The sequence below is a fragment of the Solanum verrucosum genome, unplaced genomic scaffold (genome assembly GCF_900185275.1).
Source record: "Solanum verrucosum unplaced genomic scaffold, falcon-dt-bn FXZP01000054.1, whole genome shotgun sequence".
Classification (NCBI taxonomy): Eukaryota; Viridiplantae; Streptophyta; class Magnoliopsida; order Solanales; family Solanaceae; genus Solanum; species Solanum verrucosum.
The window spans coordinates 560,055-576,995 of record NW_026020199.1 but is presented as its reverse complement, the minus strand read 5'-3'; the positions used below and the strand labels follow the sequence as shown (position 1 = coordinate 576,995).

At 34.8% G+C, this 16,941-nt stretch overlaps 1 protein-coding gene across 1 annotated transcript; it reads left to right on the top strand.

The window, feature by feature from the left end:
• Positions 1 to 10,691: 10,691 nt before the first annotated feature.
• On the top strand, positions 10,692 to 15,332 carry LOC125829993 (uncharacterized). The gene is made up of 7 exons (XM_049509221.1): positions 10,692 to 12,150; positions 12,223 to 13,270; positions 13,379 to 13,454; positions 13,531 to 13,938; positions 14,648 to 14,740; positions 14,816 to 14,914; positions 14,997 to 15,332. The coding sequence occupies exons 1-7, from the start codon at positions 10,692 to 10,694 to the stop codon at positions 15,330 to 15,332; spliced, it is 3,519 nt and encodes a 1,172-aa protein (XP_049365178.1).
• Positions 15,333 to 16,941: the final 1,609 nt, after the last annotated feature.

Below are 16,941 nucleotides of genomic sequence, written 5' to 3'. Positions count from 1 at the left end.
TTTCACGACCCAAGGGGTACCCCGTAGACAAAACATGGCACATAACACCCCTAAAGGCACTATGTAAGCCACTTATCATATCATCACATAAGTAAAGAACAATAAAGAGTAAAAACAATTCAAATATTAAGAAATTTTCATAAAAGCAAAGCGGAAGTCTAGACATAGTCTCATTTAGCCATCTATTACAATCGAAGTCTCAAATAGGGTCACAACCCTTGCAATAGAAATTTGAAAGTCTAATACAATGAAAGGAAAGAAACAACAAGATATCACTCGTCCTCAGATCCATGAGGACTCACCACAAGCTTAGAGAATAGTCGATCCAAGCTTGTATCAAAGGAAGAACACTTCAAACACCGGAACCTACACTTTGTAGAAAATTGTAGAAGAAATATGGGTTAGTACAAAAATACACTAAGTATGATAGCCATGCATAAAAATAGTGAAATCATGCTAAAAAGGGACATTTTAGTTCAATGCATGCCATTTGCTAAGTAAAAACATGATTTAGAAGATAATGTAGAAACATAAGTCATAAGCATAAACAATTCATAAGTCATCATGTCATAACAGAAACTTACCATAAATACCCTTAAAGCATACTTGTGCAATGCATAGATAAGATCCCATAATCCCACCCATACCAAGTATAGCTTCTTGAGTAACTATAGTTCATAACTCAACTATCTTGTTCATGCTACCATATTAGGGAATAGCCTCAACAGACATAGACCATGTGGGCTAACATGGAATCCGGTGTGTACCCCACACTGAAAAAGGGTTGTCCTACTTTCCGAAGGTAGAACTATACTATTAGCCTAGGTGGATCCAATAGCTAAAGACCTATGTGGGCACATAGTTTATGGGATAAGGGGATTGCAACTAGAACACCCGGCCTCTACTAACGTGAGGGCTTCCATCCCAAGAGATTGTTCCTAGAAACCTGGCCTCTACTATCGTGAGGGCTTCCATCTCATATCACTATCCACTCGGTTCTAAGAATTATTCCCATTAAGTTTATATTAAATCTTGACTTAAATTGACAATTATGAAAGAATTTCTTGACATTCAATCTAACAAACTTATGCTAAAGCTCTTAGATTCAATAGGTGAGACTAGTCTTCAAACCTTAGAATCACTAAATGTAACAAACCTTTCACATTGTATGCTATTCATACCTAAGTGTGTACATGAGATAATCATCCAATCAACACAAGAATTAGATTATAATATATGCACTTTACTCTCAAAGCAATCTACTTGTATACACACAAGTCTCATACACATAGCTAATTCTCATGTTTTTCCCTTCAAGGGTTATAAGTCACATTCAACCAAATCTATCTAGAATTGCTACATTAGATATAGATGGTAACATGACTACCAGCCCATAATGCATGAATCATCACAAAGGAGGAAACATCAACTCCATCTCAAAACATAACCAATGCAATACAAGGGAGTAGGAACTACATCTGACAACCCAATATGCATGAAACTCAATATTTCTCATATTCATAGGAGGAACTACTTTCTCCAACTAAAATAATGCTCAACACAACATCATGGAGCCAATATGCCAATACTCTCAAAAGCATACTAAAGTATGTTCATCAACACATCTCATAATGTCAAATAGGTAACTCATACTAAATGCACAACAACATGAGGAACATAAATCATGAAAACTCATTTTCTTACTAAACAAGAATTTCATCAAGAACATGCATAACATAAGGAAATCATGGAAAAACTCATATAACATACATGACTTCCCAAAACACTAAACTCAAGAGGAACTACTTACCTCAAGCTTGAATAGGAGTAGAAGGAAAAAGATAAGGGTATCGGGACTTCATATCGGCCTCGGCCTCCCAAGTAGCAACCTCAACGAAATGATTTCTCCACAAAACCTTCATGGAAGCTACTTCCTTGTTTCTCAATCTCTTGACTTGCAGATCAAGGATCTCTACCAGAACCTCCTCATAGGAAAGGCTTTCACCAACTCCTAACCCTTCTAGAGAAATAATGGATACCGAGTCCCCAATACTGTCACACCCCAAGCCTACACCCTGGACATGACTGGCACTCAACAACCATTGTTGGCCCCAAGTGAACCCTTGGCCTGGCTTACTTACTCAACGGAAGACTTTTACTCAACAAAGATAAATCTATGTAATAAACTAGAATGTTATAAAGGAACATTCATCTGGCCAATAAGGTAAACTTAATTCTCAACATAATAGAATGAAAATGAAAAAACTAAAGAACTAACATTTGACTGTCTATAAAGCCTCTAAACAACTTAGATGGATGTCGGGACAATACACACGACATCCTAATGAACTAAAATACTGAAAGCAATGAAAAGGATATCCTCCAGAAAGTAAGGAGGCTCACCACAAGACTCTGAATGCTCAACTGGATCAACGAAGAGTTGGAAGTTGATCATGGTTACATGTATCTGCATCATAATAAGATGCAAGCCAACTGGCATTAGTACATTGAATGTACGAGTATGAGAGAGCAATTTTAAAACAAGACATAAGCTTGAAAGGAATTGAAGAACAAACCTAGTCTCAACTCAATTGACTAAACTGTACTCATTTCAATATAGAGCAGAATAAACAAGTGCAATATAAAGAAAAGCTTTTAAACATGGATGTCAACACTAAAATACAATAGTAACTCTATATGTATGCAAAGATGCAATATAAACTCTGAAATGTATATAAAAATACAAAATACTGCTATGGTATTTTCTCTAACCGACAACCATCACATAAGAGCTATTGTGATGATACAGTGTTTTGCCTCACACTGCCAGGCCGTCTTATACCTTATCGAGGGTATAGAACCTGACTACTAAGTGGATCCACTAGTCTATGCTAAAAATCACTAAGGAATCATCTAAAAAGTATGACCCTTTTCTACCCATGATGGCTATATGGTTTATTGGGGCTGGGAGTTGTCTGAACTCTCCCCCATATCGGTGCTCAATACTACTCCCAAAATATAATACTAGCTCTTATGTTTAAAAACATATTTCTTTCTGTGGTTTGAGATAATTGCTCAAAACTTAGCCCAAAGGTTATCTTTGAAATCAATGTTTCCTTTCTTGCTTCATTTGAAAGCATTTACTCTTTTAACTGAAAACTAGCTCAAAGTCTCTTTTGGAAATCGGTGTTTCTTTCTTGTTTAAATGTGAAAAACAATTTACTCTTTGGGATTACATAGTCCCAATATACTCTTTTGAATAAATTAACTCAATCTTTACTCTTTACTCTTTACTCAACTCAAAACTTAAGTATTAAAATAAAATTAAAACATTTGTAAAAGACTTCTTGGAAAAACTGTATGAACTTTCTAGAGTTGGCTCTTAACTTTCTTTGAATTTGAATTTATGGATTCAAGGTTATAATTCAAGTTTACGAATTATTTCTAAGTGTTTAGAAGTCATTTAGAGTAGTTAGAATCAATAGGAAGTGTTCGTGCACTTTAGAAGGACTTAAACGGGCTAAATGATGAAAAATAGATGGGGATAGACGACTTGGGGGTGTTCCTGGCGCGCCGCGTCAGCCCCCGAATTACTGGAGCTCCAAAATGGCGCACTGCTGGTGTGCCGCCCCAGGCTTCCTGGCGCTATGGGGGGGCACCGCGCCAGTCCCTCCCCAGGTAAACCTGATGAACTTTTCAACTCGTTTTCTAATCTTAAATCGATTGGTTCCGATTCTTTTTCTCAAAATCTCCTTAGATTCAGGTACCCAAAAAATAAACACAAGGATCTAACTCAAAGTAACTCTAAATAATCGACATTAACTCTGAAGAATTCTCCAATCTCAACCCAAATTCCAGAACCAAAGCAATTCAAGAACACCTATCAAGAATATTCAAACTTCCAATCTTATTATGATGAAAATACACTAAATTAAACATGCTTGGCACATGGGTGAATGAAACCAACATTATGAAAATCTCACATACCTCGTAGGATCAAATCCTTGACAAAATCCGCAATCAATTCCTTACGAAGACGACGAATCTTGATTTTTCCTCTTCTTTTCTCTCTTGAGTTCTTCTCTCTAAAACCCTAGCGTAAATTTCCAATTGACTAAATTGATATAAACCTGATTAGACCCCAAATAAACCCCTAAAAACGAAATAAAATAAATTTGGTAAGGAAAACACCAAACTACCCTTCCAAAATCCGGATTAGACTTTTCTTATCTAAATAGCCCAACTTCAAATGGGCATATCTCACTCATACAAACTCAGAATCACACAAACTTGGCGGTGTTGGAAAGATAATTCCAAGATATTTCCTACGGTATCTAGAGCACACTTAACTCATCTTGAGCAAGGAATTATGGTCGTTTTCAGTTAACCAAAAACCCAAACTTAACATAACAAATTTCCAGATTTTTTATTCTTTCCTAAAATGACTATTTCCAATTCTAACTCTCTCTAGTTCTTTCAATTAGCGAGATGTTACAATATCTCCCCCTTGAGAACATTCGTCCTCGAATGAGATTACTCTTACTAGGCTAAGGGTGTAATATCTAACATTCAACTCAAACACCCAACAAGAAATGCAAATACAGCATGCCAACTTATAAATTAAAAAGTACTAAGAAGAAAACTAGTACCTTGATCTGGAATTTCTCTTGGCTCAAAGAGATGTGGATTTCTCTTCTTCATATCCTCCTTAGCTTCCCAAGTAGCTTCCTCAACAAATTGATTTCTCCAAAAAACTTTGACTGATGCTGCTTCCTTGGTCCTCAACTTTCGCACTTGAAGGTCCAGAATCTGAATAGGGATCTCCTCATAATACAAGCTATCCTTGATACCAATATCTTCAGTTGGTATGATAAGTGAAGGATCTCTCATGCACTTTTTCAACATGGAGATGTGAAATACCGAATGAACCGCTGCTAACTCTTGGGGTATCTCTAACTCATAAGCTACATTACCAACCCTTTTGGATATTCTATAAGGGCCAATATACCGGGGACTAAGCTTTCCGTTCTTACCAAATATCATAACACTCTTCATGGGTGAAACTTTCAAGTATACCCAATCATCTACTTCAAACTCTAACTCCCTTCTCCTAACATCGGTGTAGGATTTCTAACGACTCTGCGCTATTTTCTACCTCTCTTGAATAACTTTCACTTTTTTCATAGCTTGATGAACCAAGTATGCTCCTATCAACCCATCTTCACCAACTTCAAACCATCCAATAGGAGATCTACATCTATCTCCCATAAAGAGCTTCATAAAGTGCCATCTAGATGCTAGAGTGGTAATTATTGGAATACGCAAACTCAATTAGAGGTAAGTGATCATCCCAATTCCCCTTGAAATCAATCACACAGGACATCAACATATCTTCTAAAGTCTGAATAGTGCACTTTGCTTGACCATCTGTCTTAGGATGAAAAGTTGTGCTTAAGTTCACCTTTGAACCCAAGACTTTTTGGAATGACTTCCAAAATTATGCAATAAATTAGGCACCTCTATCTGAAATAATGGAGACCGGAACACCATGAAGTCTTACCACCTCTTGAATATACAACTTAGCATAATCTTTTGTTGTGTGGGTAGTCTTTACCGATAAAAATTGGGCTAATTTGGTCATTCGATCCCCAATCACCCAAATGGAATCGTGTTGCCTGCGAGACCTTAGTAAACCTGTGATGAAATCCATATTAATCATCTCCCATTTCCACTCTGGAAGTTCTATATTTTGAGCCATACCACCAGGCCTTTAGTGCTCTACTTTAATTTGTTGGCAATTCGGGCAATTAGCAACAAACTCTACAATGCCCTTCTTCATACTATTTTACCAATAGACTTTTCTCAAGTCACGGTACATCTTCGTAGAACCCGGATGGATAGAATATTTGGAGCTATGAGCTTCCTCCATGATCCTCTCTTGGAGTTCATCCATCCTTTGTACACACTATCTGCCTTGATACCTCAACACACCATCTCTCCCTTGTTCAAAGGCCATTACTTTTTGCTTATAAACATTTGCCTTCAATTCAAGCAAAATAGGATCTTGGTCTTGCCTCTCTTTTACTTCTGACACTAATACTGATTCAGCCTCATTCATCACCACTACTCCTCTTTATGTGGAATCCATTAGTCAAACTTCTAATCATGCAAGTCTATGCACATCTTTCGCTAACTCTCTCTTTCTATCTCAACATGGGCGATACTACCCATAGAGAACCTGCTTAAAGCATCAGAAACAACATTATCCTTACCTAGGTGATAAAGAATACTCATGTCATAATACTTGAGTAATTCTAACCATCTCCTTTGTCTGAGATTAAGCTCTTTTGGACTAAACAAATATTGAAGACTCTTGTGATCGGTGAACACATCCACATGAACACCCTACAGATAATGGCGCCGTATTTTCAAAGCAAAAACCACGGCAGCCAATTCTAAATCATGGGTTGGGTAATTCTTCTCATGAACTTTCAACTGTCTGGAGGCATAAGCTATAACTTTGCCATTTTGCATTAACACACAACCCAAACGCACTCTAGACATATCACAATATACAACAAAGCCTTGCGCTCCATCTAGTAAGGTCAATACTGGGGCAGTAGTCAACCTCTTTTTCAATTCCTGGAAACTTTTCTCACAAGCTTCAGACCATTGAAACATCACTATTTTCTGAGTCAACTTGGTCAAATGGGATGAAATAGATGAGAACCCATCTACGAACCTTCTATAGTAGCCAGTTAATCCCAAGAAACTCCTACTATCAGTTGGAGATGTGGGTCTAGGCCAATTCTGTACTACCTCTACTTTTTGGGTTTCAACTTTAATTCCATCAACGGAAACTATGTGACCCAAGAATGCCATAGACTCAAGACAAAACCCATATTTAGAGAACTTAGCATATAACTCCTTATATTTTAGAGTTTGGAGAACTATTCTGAGATGAGTAACATGATCATCCTCATTCCTCGAATAGATGTCATCAAGGAATACAAAACAAACATATCTAAATAAAGCTTGAATACTCTATTCATGAGGTCCATGAACATTGTAGGTTCATTAGTTAAACCGAATGACATGACCAGAAATTCATAATGACCATAATGGGTCCTGAATGTTGTCTTTGGAATATCACATTCCCTTACCCTTAATTGATGGTAGCCAGATCTGAGGTCTATCTTAGAGAAACAGATAGCACCCTAAAGTTGATCGAAAAGATCATCAATTCTTGGAAGAGGGTACTTGTTCTTGATGGTAACTTTGTTCAACCGATAGTAATCTATACACATCCTAAGGGAACCATCTTTCTTCCTCACAAATAAGACCGGAGTGCCCCAAGGTGAGACACTTGGTCGAATAAAGCCCTTATCAAAGAGATCTTTCAACTGTTCTTTTAGCTCTTTCAACTCTACGGGTGCCGTTCTATATTGCGGAATAGATATAGGACGAGTATCTGGAAGAAGGTCTTTACCAAAGTCTATCTCTCTCTTAGAAAGGACTCCGGGAAGATCATCTGGAAAAGCTTTTGGAAACTTTTTTACTACTGGAACTTACTGAATAAGAGGTATCTCAACACTAGAGTCATTAACTCGGACTAAGTGATAGCCACACCCCTTAGAAACTAACTTCCTTGCCTTAAGGTACGAAATGAAATGACCCCCAGGCACTGATGAACTGGTACTCCACTCTATAACTAGCTCATTACACTACAAGAAAAGTGCATTTTAACGACCATTTCTTAACGAAGGGACATAGATGTGGTCGTAAAAAGTGTATTCGTAACGACAAAATAATTTTTTTGGTCGTTAGAGTTAGTTTTTAATATATTATAAGCGAGAGGATAAATATTAGTCGTTCTAAAATTATTTTCCGGTCGTTAAAACAAATTACTAGTATATATATATATATATATATATATATATATATATATATATATATATTATTTTTTTGTTTTTATTGAAGAATAATTATATTTGGGTTAAATATTAAATTTACAAATAATAACTTAAACAAAAAAAAAAGCCACGTATTTTTCCCTCGGTTTTATTTGAGAAACAATATGAGAGAAGCCCTACGTACGTTTCTCATTAGATCCACGGCGGCTCATCACTAGGTTTCAGTTTTCTACGTTCGTAAGAGAAAATAAGATAGTTGTGAATCTACAGAGAGGTTCCTCTTCTTCACTTTTTCAAGCAGAGTAAGCTTTGAATCTACAGAGAGGTTCTTGTTCTTCATTTTTTCAAGCAGAGTAAGCTTTGAATCTACAGAACAATTGATCAGAACTTCCTCCTCTACAAAATCAATAGTAAGTGATTGTTCTCTTCTCTCTGGTAAATCATTTGACCTCTTTGTATTCTATCAAGTTTAATTTGTTTTTGGCGTTCTGGAATTCAATTCTAACTGGAACTGGTGTGACGATTTTATCTTTGTCTGAAAGTTGTTTTTGTATCTGGAATTCAATTTTATATGAAATTGGATGTGACGTTATAATGTTTAGAGGAAACATTGATCATTATTTATCTACTAAGATTGTTCCTGGACTCATCAAGAATATATCTTAGGTATGATTAGGATTGATGGAGTTGTTCTCTGTTTCTCATCCCGTTAGATATTGTTTTTACTAAAATACAATCTTTTGTGCGTTGTACTTATTGATTATTCTATATGAAAGATAGTTTATATGGATCGACAGAGTTCTTATCAATATAGAATAAATGGATTGTACAGAGCTACAAGAACTGTAAGTGTTTCTTCTCATTATGTCTGTCAAATCCTTTAACCCACCTCTTTGTATTCCACCATGTTCAATTTGTTATTGGCGCTTTATATGTTATCTAATTCTTGTATTCAATCATTCTTTATCCCCTAATATTGTAATCGAGAATAAGTCTTTCAGATCAAACATGAAGATCGTAGCTTTTTTTATGTATGATCAGAATTAATGTATATGGTCTTTGTTCTCATCCAGCCAAAAGTTTCTTTACCAAATACAACCAATTTTGTGTTGAACTTCTATATGTGCCAAGGTTCAGCACACTATCTATTACTGTTTAGTATGTGTTTGACTGAATTTTATAGGGAATTGATATGAAATTTAGTAAGAGAGCAACATGTTCCTATAGTAGAAAGCAATTGTTTGTGAAGCAGTCTATAGCCTTAGTCACATATATCACATCTGATTAGTTTTTTCTTCTTATTGTTACTCTATTGTACTTGGAGCTGCAATTTTGTATCTGTCAACATTTTTTCGATTAGTTTTTGTACAAAAATTGCGCTCATTTGAGGCAGATCAAGTAGTTTTATGTTAGTCTTTGTCAGGTTCCATTTTTGGTTATTGAATTACAATTTTAGAATTGGAAGATTCGAGTTACGTAATAAAAAATAGATAAAATCCAAAGTGGGACATAATTTATTGCTACATGCTTGAATGTTACAGATGACGATGTGCCCTATCTTTTTGTGAAAGTTTTTGTGTGCTAACGTAGATTAGGAAAAACTTTATTTTATCAATTTTAATGATCCCTTTCTGAGGGCATACTTCTATGTAAATTGCTTTGCTGCTCCCCTTCCTTTTTTGTCTATATGTCTGAACTTGTATCTTCATGTTGTCTAATTTGCCATGTTCTTATTCTGCTGGATGGAATCTGCGTTTTGTCCATATTTATAATGTATTTGTCTGCTATTGGTAACCGCCAAATTCATTGAATTCTTGTATATATGTTTGATTAGTAGCTAGGTTAGCTAAGTAATCTAGAGTGCAGAGCAGAGCAGCGAGAAACAGTGCAGAGCAGTGATAAACACAGTTAATCTAGAGTGCAGAGCAGCGAGAAACAGTTAGTTTTTCTTATCCTTCTCTCAGCCAAATACTTAAGCTTCCTTTCATTGAATTCTATAAGGTTCAATTTGTTTTTGGCGTTTTATATGCTGTCTCATTCTTGTTTTCTGTATGGTTTTTTTTATCTTTGAAATTCAATTGTATACTAAAATGGATTTAAAATTCAGTTGCATCTAACTTCAGTTTTTATTAGTTGACAGTTTTCCAGAAACTGTCCACATTAATTCTTTTAGATAAAAAAAAAAAAGCTTGTAGATTTTTGATATGATTCAGTGGGCTGTACAGAGAAACTGAGAACTATTGTCATTTCTACTAAATCAACTATTAGTGTACCTGGTTAAATTTTCTGTAGCACAATTCTATTTGCATTAATATACACACCTAGAGGTAACCCCTACTTTCTTGGAGAATTTAACATGCAACTTCAAGTTTGTGGACCTGATCAAGTTCATGTATAGCAGAACTCCATTGGATTCATTTATACATGTCAAGAAGAAACTAATGAACGCAAAGTTAGAATTGTTGGTAATTAATTTGTCGTCCCCTTTTTTTTCTCAGTATCTATCTTTTTTATTTCATCAACACAACACCAGAACATTTACCATTCTTCATCTGCTTAGAATTTTTATTTACTTAAATACTCCACAAATTGGTTCTATGATTCAAGTATCTTAGCATGTAGGAGATATAACTATTTTTTAGGTTTGTCAACCCCCTCTCGAACTTGTTTGATTGATTTATTAATTCTTGGACGATTAAATATAATTTTAGTTGTTGCACCTTTTGTATTTTTGTACTGAAATACTTTTGTTCCACATTTTATTGTCTAGACCGGATTATGGCACCTGATAAGCAATGGATGCAACTTATTCATAATAGACTTGATGATGCTTATATACATGGGGTAGAAAGCTTTTTGAATTATACTTTTACAAGATTGAGGAAAGCGAATGAAATAAGATGCCCATGTGTTAAATGTTGTAATGCAGTTTCTCGAACACGAGAGATTGTTAGATCACATTTAATAGTACATGGAATGATCCAAAATTATACCTTTTGGTATCACCATGGAGAGAGGATAGGTGAGACAGAAGAATCAGATGATGAAAATGAAATTGGCGAGGATGATGAAGAGGATGAAATACATGAAATTCTTACAGATTTACATCCTGCTTTTAATATAGAAAATATGAATACTGGCGGTGATGATATTCCCGAGGAGGAACCAAATCCTGAAGCGAAAAGATTCTATAGTCTTTTAAAGGAATATGATCAACCACTATACAAAGGTTCAAAACTTTCAAAACTTTCTACTTTGGTGAAATTGCTTCATATTAAAAGTATTGGTCGTTGGAGTAATGACTCATTTAATATGTTACTGAAGATGTTAAAGAATGATTTGTTGCCTGATGAATCAAACTTGCCAGATTCATATTATGAAGCAAGGAAACTAATTCGAAGCCTAGGGCTTTCATATGATAAGATTGATGCATGTAAGAATGACTGCATGTTATATTGGAAGAATGATAAGTTAGTTGATTCTTGCAAAATTTGTGGTGCATCTAGATGGAAGGAGGATAAAAATAGTGGAGAAACTAGACTTAGAAAGGGAAAAAAGATACCACACAAGATCTTACGCTATTTTCCTTTAAAGACAAGGCTTCAAAGATTGTTTATGTGCTTAAAAACATCTTCTTTAATGAAATGGCATCATGAAAACAAAGCTAGTGATGGGATTATGAGGCATCCAGTTGATTCAAAAGCATGGAAAAAGTTTGATGAACTTCATCAATCATTTGCTATGGAGCCTCGTAATATTAGACTTGGACTTGCTAGTGATGGTTTTCAACCATTTGGATGTTCTAGAACTCCATATAGTATTTGGCCGGTGGTACTTATTCCTTATAATTTACCACCTTGGTTATGCATGAAACAGGAAAATTTTATTTTGTCAATGCTTATTCCCGGTTCTGGAAGTCCCGGAGATGCAATTGATGTTTATCTTCAACCATTGATTGATGAATTAAATGAATTATGGAAAACTGGAGTTGTTACCTTTGATGCGTCAATTAAACAGAACTTCACGTTGCATGCTACTTTATTGTGGACCATTAATGACTTTCCAGCTTATGCAAATCTATCTGGTTGGAGTACAAAAGGAAAATTAGCTTGCCCATGTTGTAATAAAGAAACAATCTCAATTAGGTTGAATAATGGTCAAAAACAGTGTTATATGGGTCATAGACGCTTTCTTCCTCTTAATCACAAATGGAGGAAAGATAAAAAGTCATTTGATGGTACTACATAGTGGAGATTACCTCCAAATACATTATCTGGTGATGACATACTTGATCAAGTGGCTGATTTAGATGGGTTACCTCTAACAAATGATCCAAAGAAGAAGATTAAAGTATCACATGAGAAAAGAGGTGATAATTGGAATAAGAAGAGTATTTTTGTTTATCTTCCATATTGGAAAACTTTGTTGTTGCGGCATAATTTAGATGTGATGCACATTGAGAAGAATATATGTGATAATATTTTGGGAACAATCTTAAATATCAAAGGCAAAACAAAAGACACCCTGAGCAGTCGCTTGGATTTGCAAGAAATGAACATCAGGAAAGAATTACATCCAAAAGAAAATGGAGACGAGTATGAGCTACCAACAGCATGTTTCACATTATCTCCTGAAGAGAAGCACAAGTTTTTAAATTTTTTGAAGGATTTAAGGGTTCCTGATGGATTTTCATCAAATATTTCTCATTGTATCAATATGAAAGATCACAAAATCTCAGGATTAAAAAGTCATGATTGTCATGTTCTTCTTCAACATTTAATCCCACTTGCCATACGTAGTATGCTATGCACGGAGGTGCGTGAGACAATAATTGAGTTGTCATTGTTTTTCAATATTCTTGGAGCAAAGTGCTTAAAACTAGAGGAGTTGGAACAAATAGAAGAACAAATTCCTGAAACTCAATGCAAGTTAGAAAAGGTTTTCCTTCCTGCTTTTTTTGATGTCATGGAGCACTTGCCAATTCATTTAGCTAATGAGGCTATGATTGCTGGACCTGTTCAATATCGATCAATGTATCCAATAGAGCGATGGTTATACTTTTTGAAGCTTTTTATTCGTAATAGATCATGCGTTGAAGGTTCTATTGCAGAGGGACATATAGCAAATGAATTTATGACCTTATGTTCAAGGTATTTGCATACAATGGAAACAAAATTTAATCGCCTTGAACGGAATTATGATGGGGGTGCTATAGAATCTGATGGAGGTTTAATGATTTTTTGTCAACCTGGAAAAGCTTTAAAAGGTGGCAAGACACACCGACTTGATTTAAAAGAAATGGAGCAAGCCTATATTTATATTTTGAAGAATTGTGATGAAGTTCAACCATTTCTCGAGTAAGTAATTACTTTTCAAAATAATGATTTTGTAATTCTTCAAAATGCTTCAAAATGTAATTCTTCTCGAGTAAGTAATGACTCTTATTATGCTTCAATCTTCTATAGAGAGTTTTCTCAAGTTCCAGGTGATTCCTCTCAAAAAAATTCAGATAGACAATTCATCAGTTGGTTTAAAGAAAAGGTGAATACTATTTAAAAACTATTATTTTCAAATCATGGAAATAATATTTGCTAAACTATGTTCTTAATCATGATAGATTGCAGGATTATACGAACATGACAATAGTAAGAAAATGGAAGATTTACTCACATTGTCACGTGGTCCTATGAAATACGTGACAAGTTTCAAAGGCTACATTATTAATGGGTATAGATTTCATGTACAAGATTATGATAACGGTTTGAGGACTCAAAATTGTGGGATAGTTGTTGCCGGTGAGACTGATGAAGAAGATAGAATAATTGATTACTATGGAGAACTAACAGAGATTCTTGAATTACAATTTATCGGGGGGAGAAGATTGGTTTTGTTTAGATGTATGTGGTATGACGTATATGACAAAGAAAGGGGAGTTAAAATGGATGAATATGACTTTGTGAGTGTTAACCCACAACGATTTTTGAAAACGGATGAGCCTTTTGTATTAGCCAATCAAGCATCACAAGTATTTTATGCGAGAGATCATTCTAATAAAGGCTGGAATGTGGTGCGAAAGTTTATGCCTCGTGATTCTTTTGATGATATGCAAAAGAATGATAATGATTCTGAGGATTTACATGATTCAATTGAAAGAAAAAGAAAAAGAACTCATACAGGTTTGGAACTTCATAGTGGATGCTTATATTTTTTCAATTACATGCACATATTCTAAATCTTCTATATGTAATTTTGATCCATTGAAGTAGTTAGAGTGAATAGAGGTTGATCGAATAACAATATCTTCTTATTTACTTTGTATGAAATGAATAGAGACAATGTGTAGTAGCATTTATCTTTTGTTTGTTTATCCTAGCTATTTTTATATTTGTTCTATGTTAATATCCGTCCTAAAAGATACTTAGCTAAATGTACTCTATTGTTGGACTTTATGATAGGATGAAATGAGTCCTTTAAATTTTAAGAAATCTGAAATGGGATCAAGTTCAAAGAATTTAAAGCAATCATTCCTTCCACCTGGAGAGGATCACTGCACATGAATGCAAAGTCGAAACCATTGAAAGAGGTTCTCAAAGATGTGCCACAGGGGGTCGACAAGAGTGATTGGGAATGGTTGGTCAAAGAGCATTTTTTATCCAAAAAATTTAAGGTAGGATATTTACTAACCAGTCATTTAATTTGTCTATCATAATGTTGCTAATGTGTTGTTAATACAGGAAACAAGTACGCGAAACGCAAGGAATAGGTCTAAGTTGAGTATGCCTCACCGTACGGGTAGCAAGCCAATTAGAGAGATAATTTATGAATTGGTACGTATTCGATTCTTCTACTCCTATTAAGAAAGCTCCTCTTCGTTTCAAATATATGACTGTTTGAATGTTAAGGGAGGAAAGCATGGTAATCCACCGGACATGGCGACTATCTTCTTTGAGACTCGTAAGAAGGACAACAAGCTTCTCGAACCTGAAACTAATAAAAAATATGTATGTGAATTTACAAATTTCTGGTTACATACTTTTACTGAATGTATATTGCATTATCCTTTAATTTTCTTATATTTTACAGGATGAAATTCAAGAACTACTACAAGTTGAGCCGTCGCTTACTAATATCGAGGTGGTAGAAAGATGTTTCGGACCTCAAAGCAAGAGTCATGTGATTGGATTTGGTGGTGGAATAACCAGTAGGGATTTGAAAGGAGGCAGCGCTGCAAAGACTGCACTGTTAGAAGAGCTAAATACGAGTCCAAAGGAAAAGGCTGCACTATTAGAAGAACTGAATGCGACTCGAAAAGAAAATGAATCAATTAAAAGATGCTTGGATAACATAGAGAAGAAATGTGAAATGTTTGATAGTGCAATCTTTAGAGATCCTTCATCACCACCATCATCAAGTGAATAAAGTAATTGCTGAATCATTTTACAGGTCAGTAAGCTTTTTACTGCTTAAGGCAAGAAGTATCAATAGCTGCTAGCTCATCACGTGACCAGTTAAAATCAAAAGTATTCCCCTTTGGACATATTACTGTTTCGTCTATCTTTTTGTAACTTGACATGAATCTCTGCCTTCTTATCCTTCTTTTCATCATTTGTTTTTTTATCCTTTCATTAATTTCACTAAGAGCAGTCTCCCTGGCAGCATTTCAAACTTCTGCACTTTCAGTTCTCTTCTTCTGAATTAAATTAGTTAGTATTATATATTGTTAACGTTGTGCTTCTGTACTTTGCCGAATATTCTTGTGAAACAAATCATTTTAATTTCTTACAATCTGGAATTTTTAATGAGAAAATAATTAAACAATCATTATTTATGTCTCCGCAACATATATATCGGATTGAATTATTCAATTAACTGATGCAAATATTTATCCTTGCAACAGATCATGATCAAGAATTTGAAGTGACGAAGGATCTTCAAGTCATGTGGAGCGAGTTGAACAACAATTGAAGATATTAGCAGAGATGAACAAGTTAAAGTGCAAGAAGTTCATTAAACTTATTTTACAAAACTAGGCTATTTTCTTTAAATTATTAATTAGCATCTCTACATATATATACATTCTAGATTCTTATTTTTCTTTTTGTAGGATTTTTAGAAACTCTTCATTCATTGTACGTAATTAACTACGTACGTACTTACATTATCATCAATTTATATTATTGAATCAATTTATGACATTGGAAATGTTTGTTTAATTACATATATATATGAAATATAATGATTTTTAATTATCAATCACAAGGGATCAGACAAAATGTAAGCTTTTATTTAATAATATTTATTTTTTTTAAATATCAACAAAGGGAAATACGTGGTTGTTAACATGGATTCCAGTCTCTAAAAGAGCTTATAATATAACTATATGAAGTTATCTAGCGACCAAGATAAAAATTAACGAAGGGGAAATGTGATCGCAAAAAAGATCTAATGACCAATTTTTTTGCCGTCACTAAAGATTTCTTAACGACCGGACTTGAATTTGGTCGTCTAGTATTAACGTCGGAGCTACTAACGACGAACGATGACCAATTTTTGTTCAGTCGTAAATGACCAATAACGACTGGATTTGCCCTTTTAGAGACTAATTTTCCTATCGCTAAAGACCCATTTTCTTGTAGTGTTAGGAATTTGTAACCTAACAACTCGAGTTCTACAATCAATGGAAGCATAACAGGCATGAATCCAGTGCATAAGAAGAATGACTTCAAAATCTACCATGTCTAACTCAACTAAATCAGCCATGGTACTCTTGTGATTGACGGAAATGGGACAATCACGATAGACTATTTCTGCTAGAATAGACTCACCAACAGGTGTAGAAACACTGAAGGGTTCACTAAGTTGCTCGGGAATAACATTAAAATTCATCGCAACATATGGAGTTACAAAGGATAAAATCGCTCCTAGGTCAAGCAAAGCATAAACATTAAAGTTAAAGACTTGGATCATACCAGTGACAACATATGGCGAGTCATTTTGCTCTTGGCGATTAATGATAGCATATAGGCAG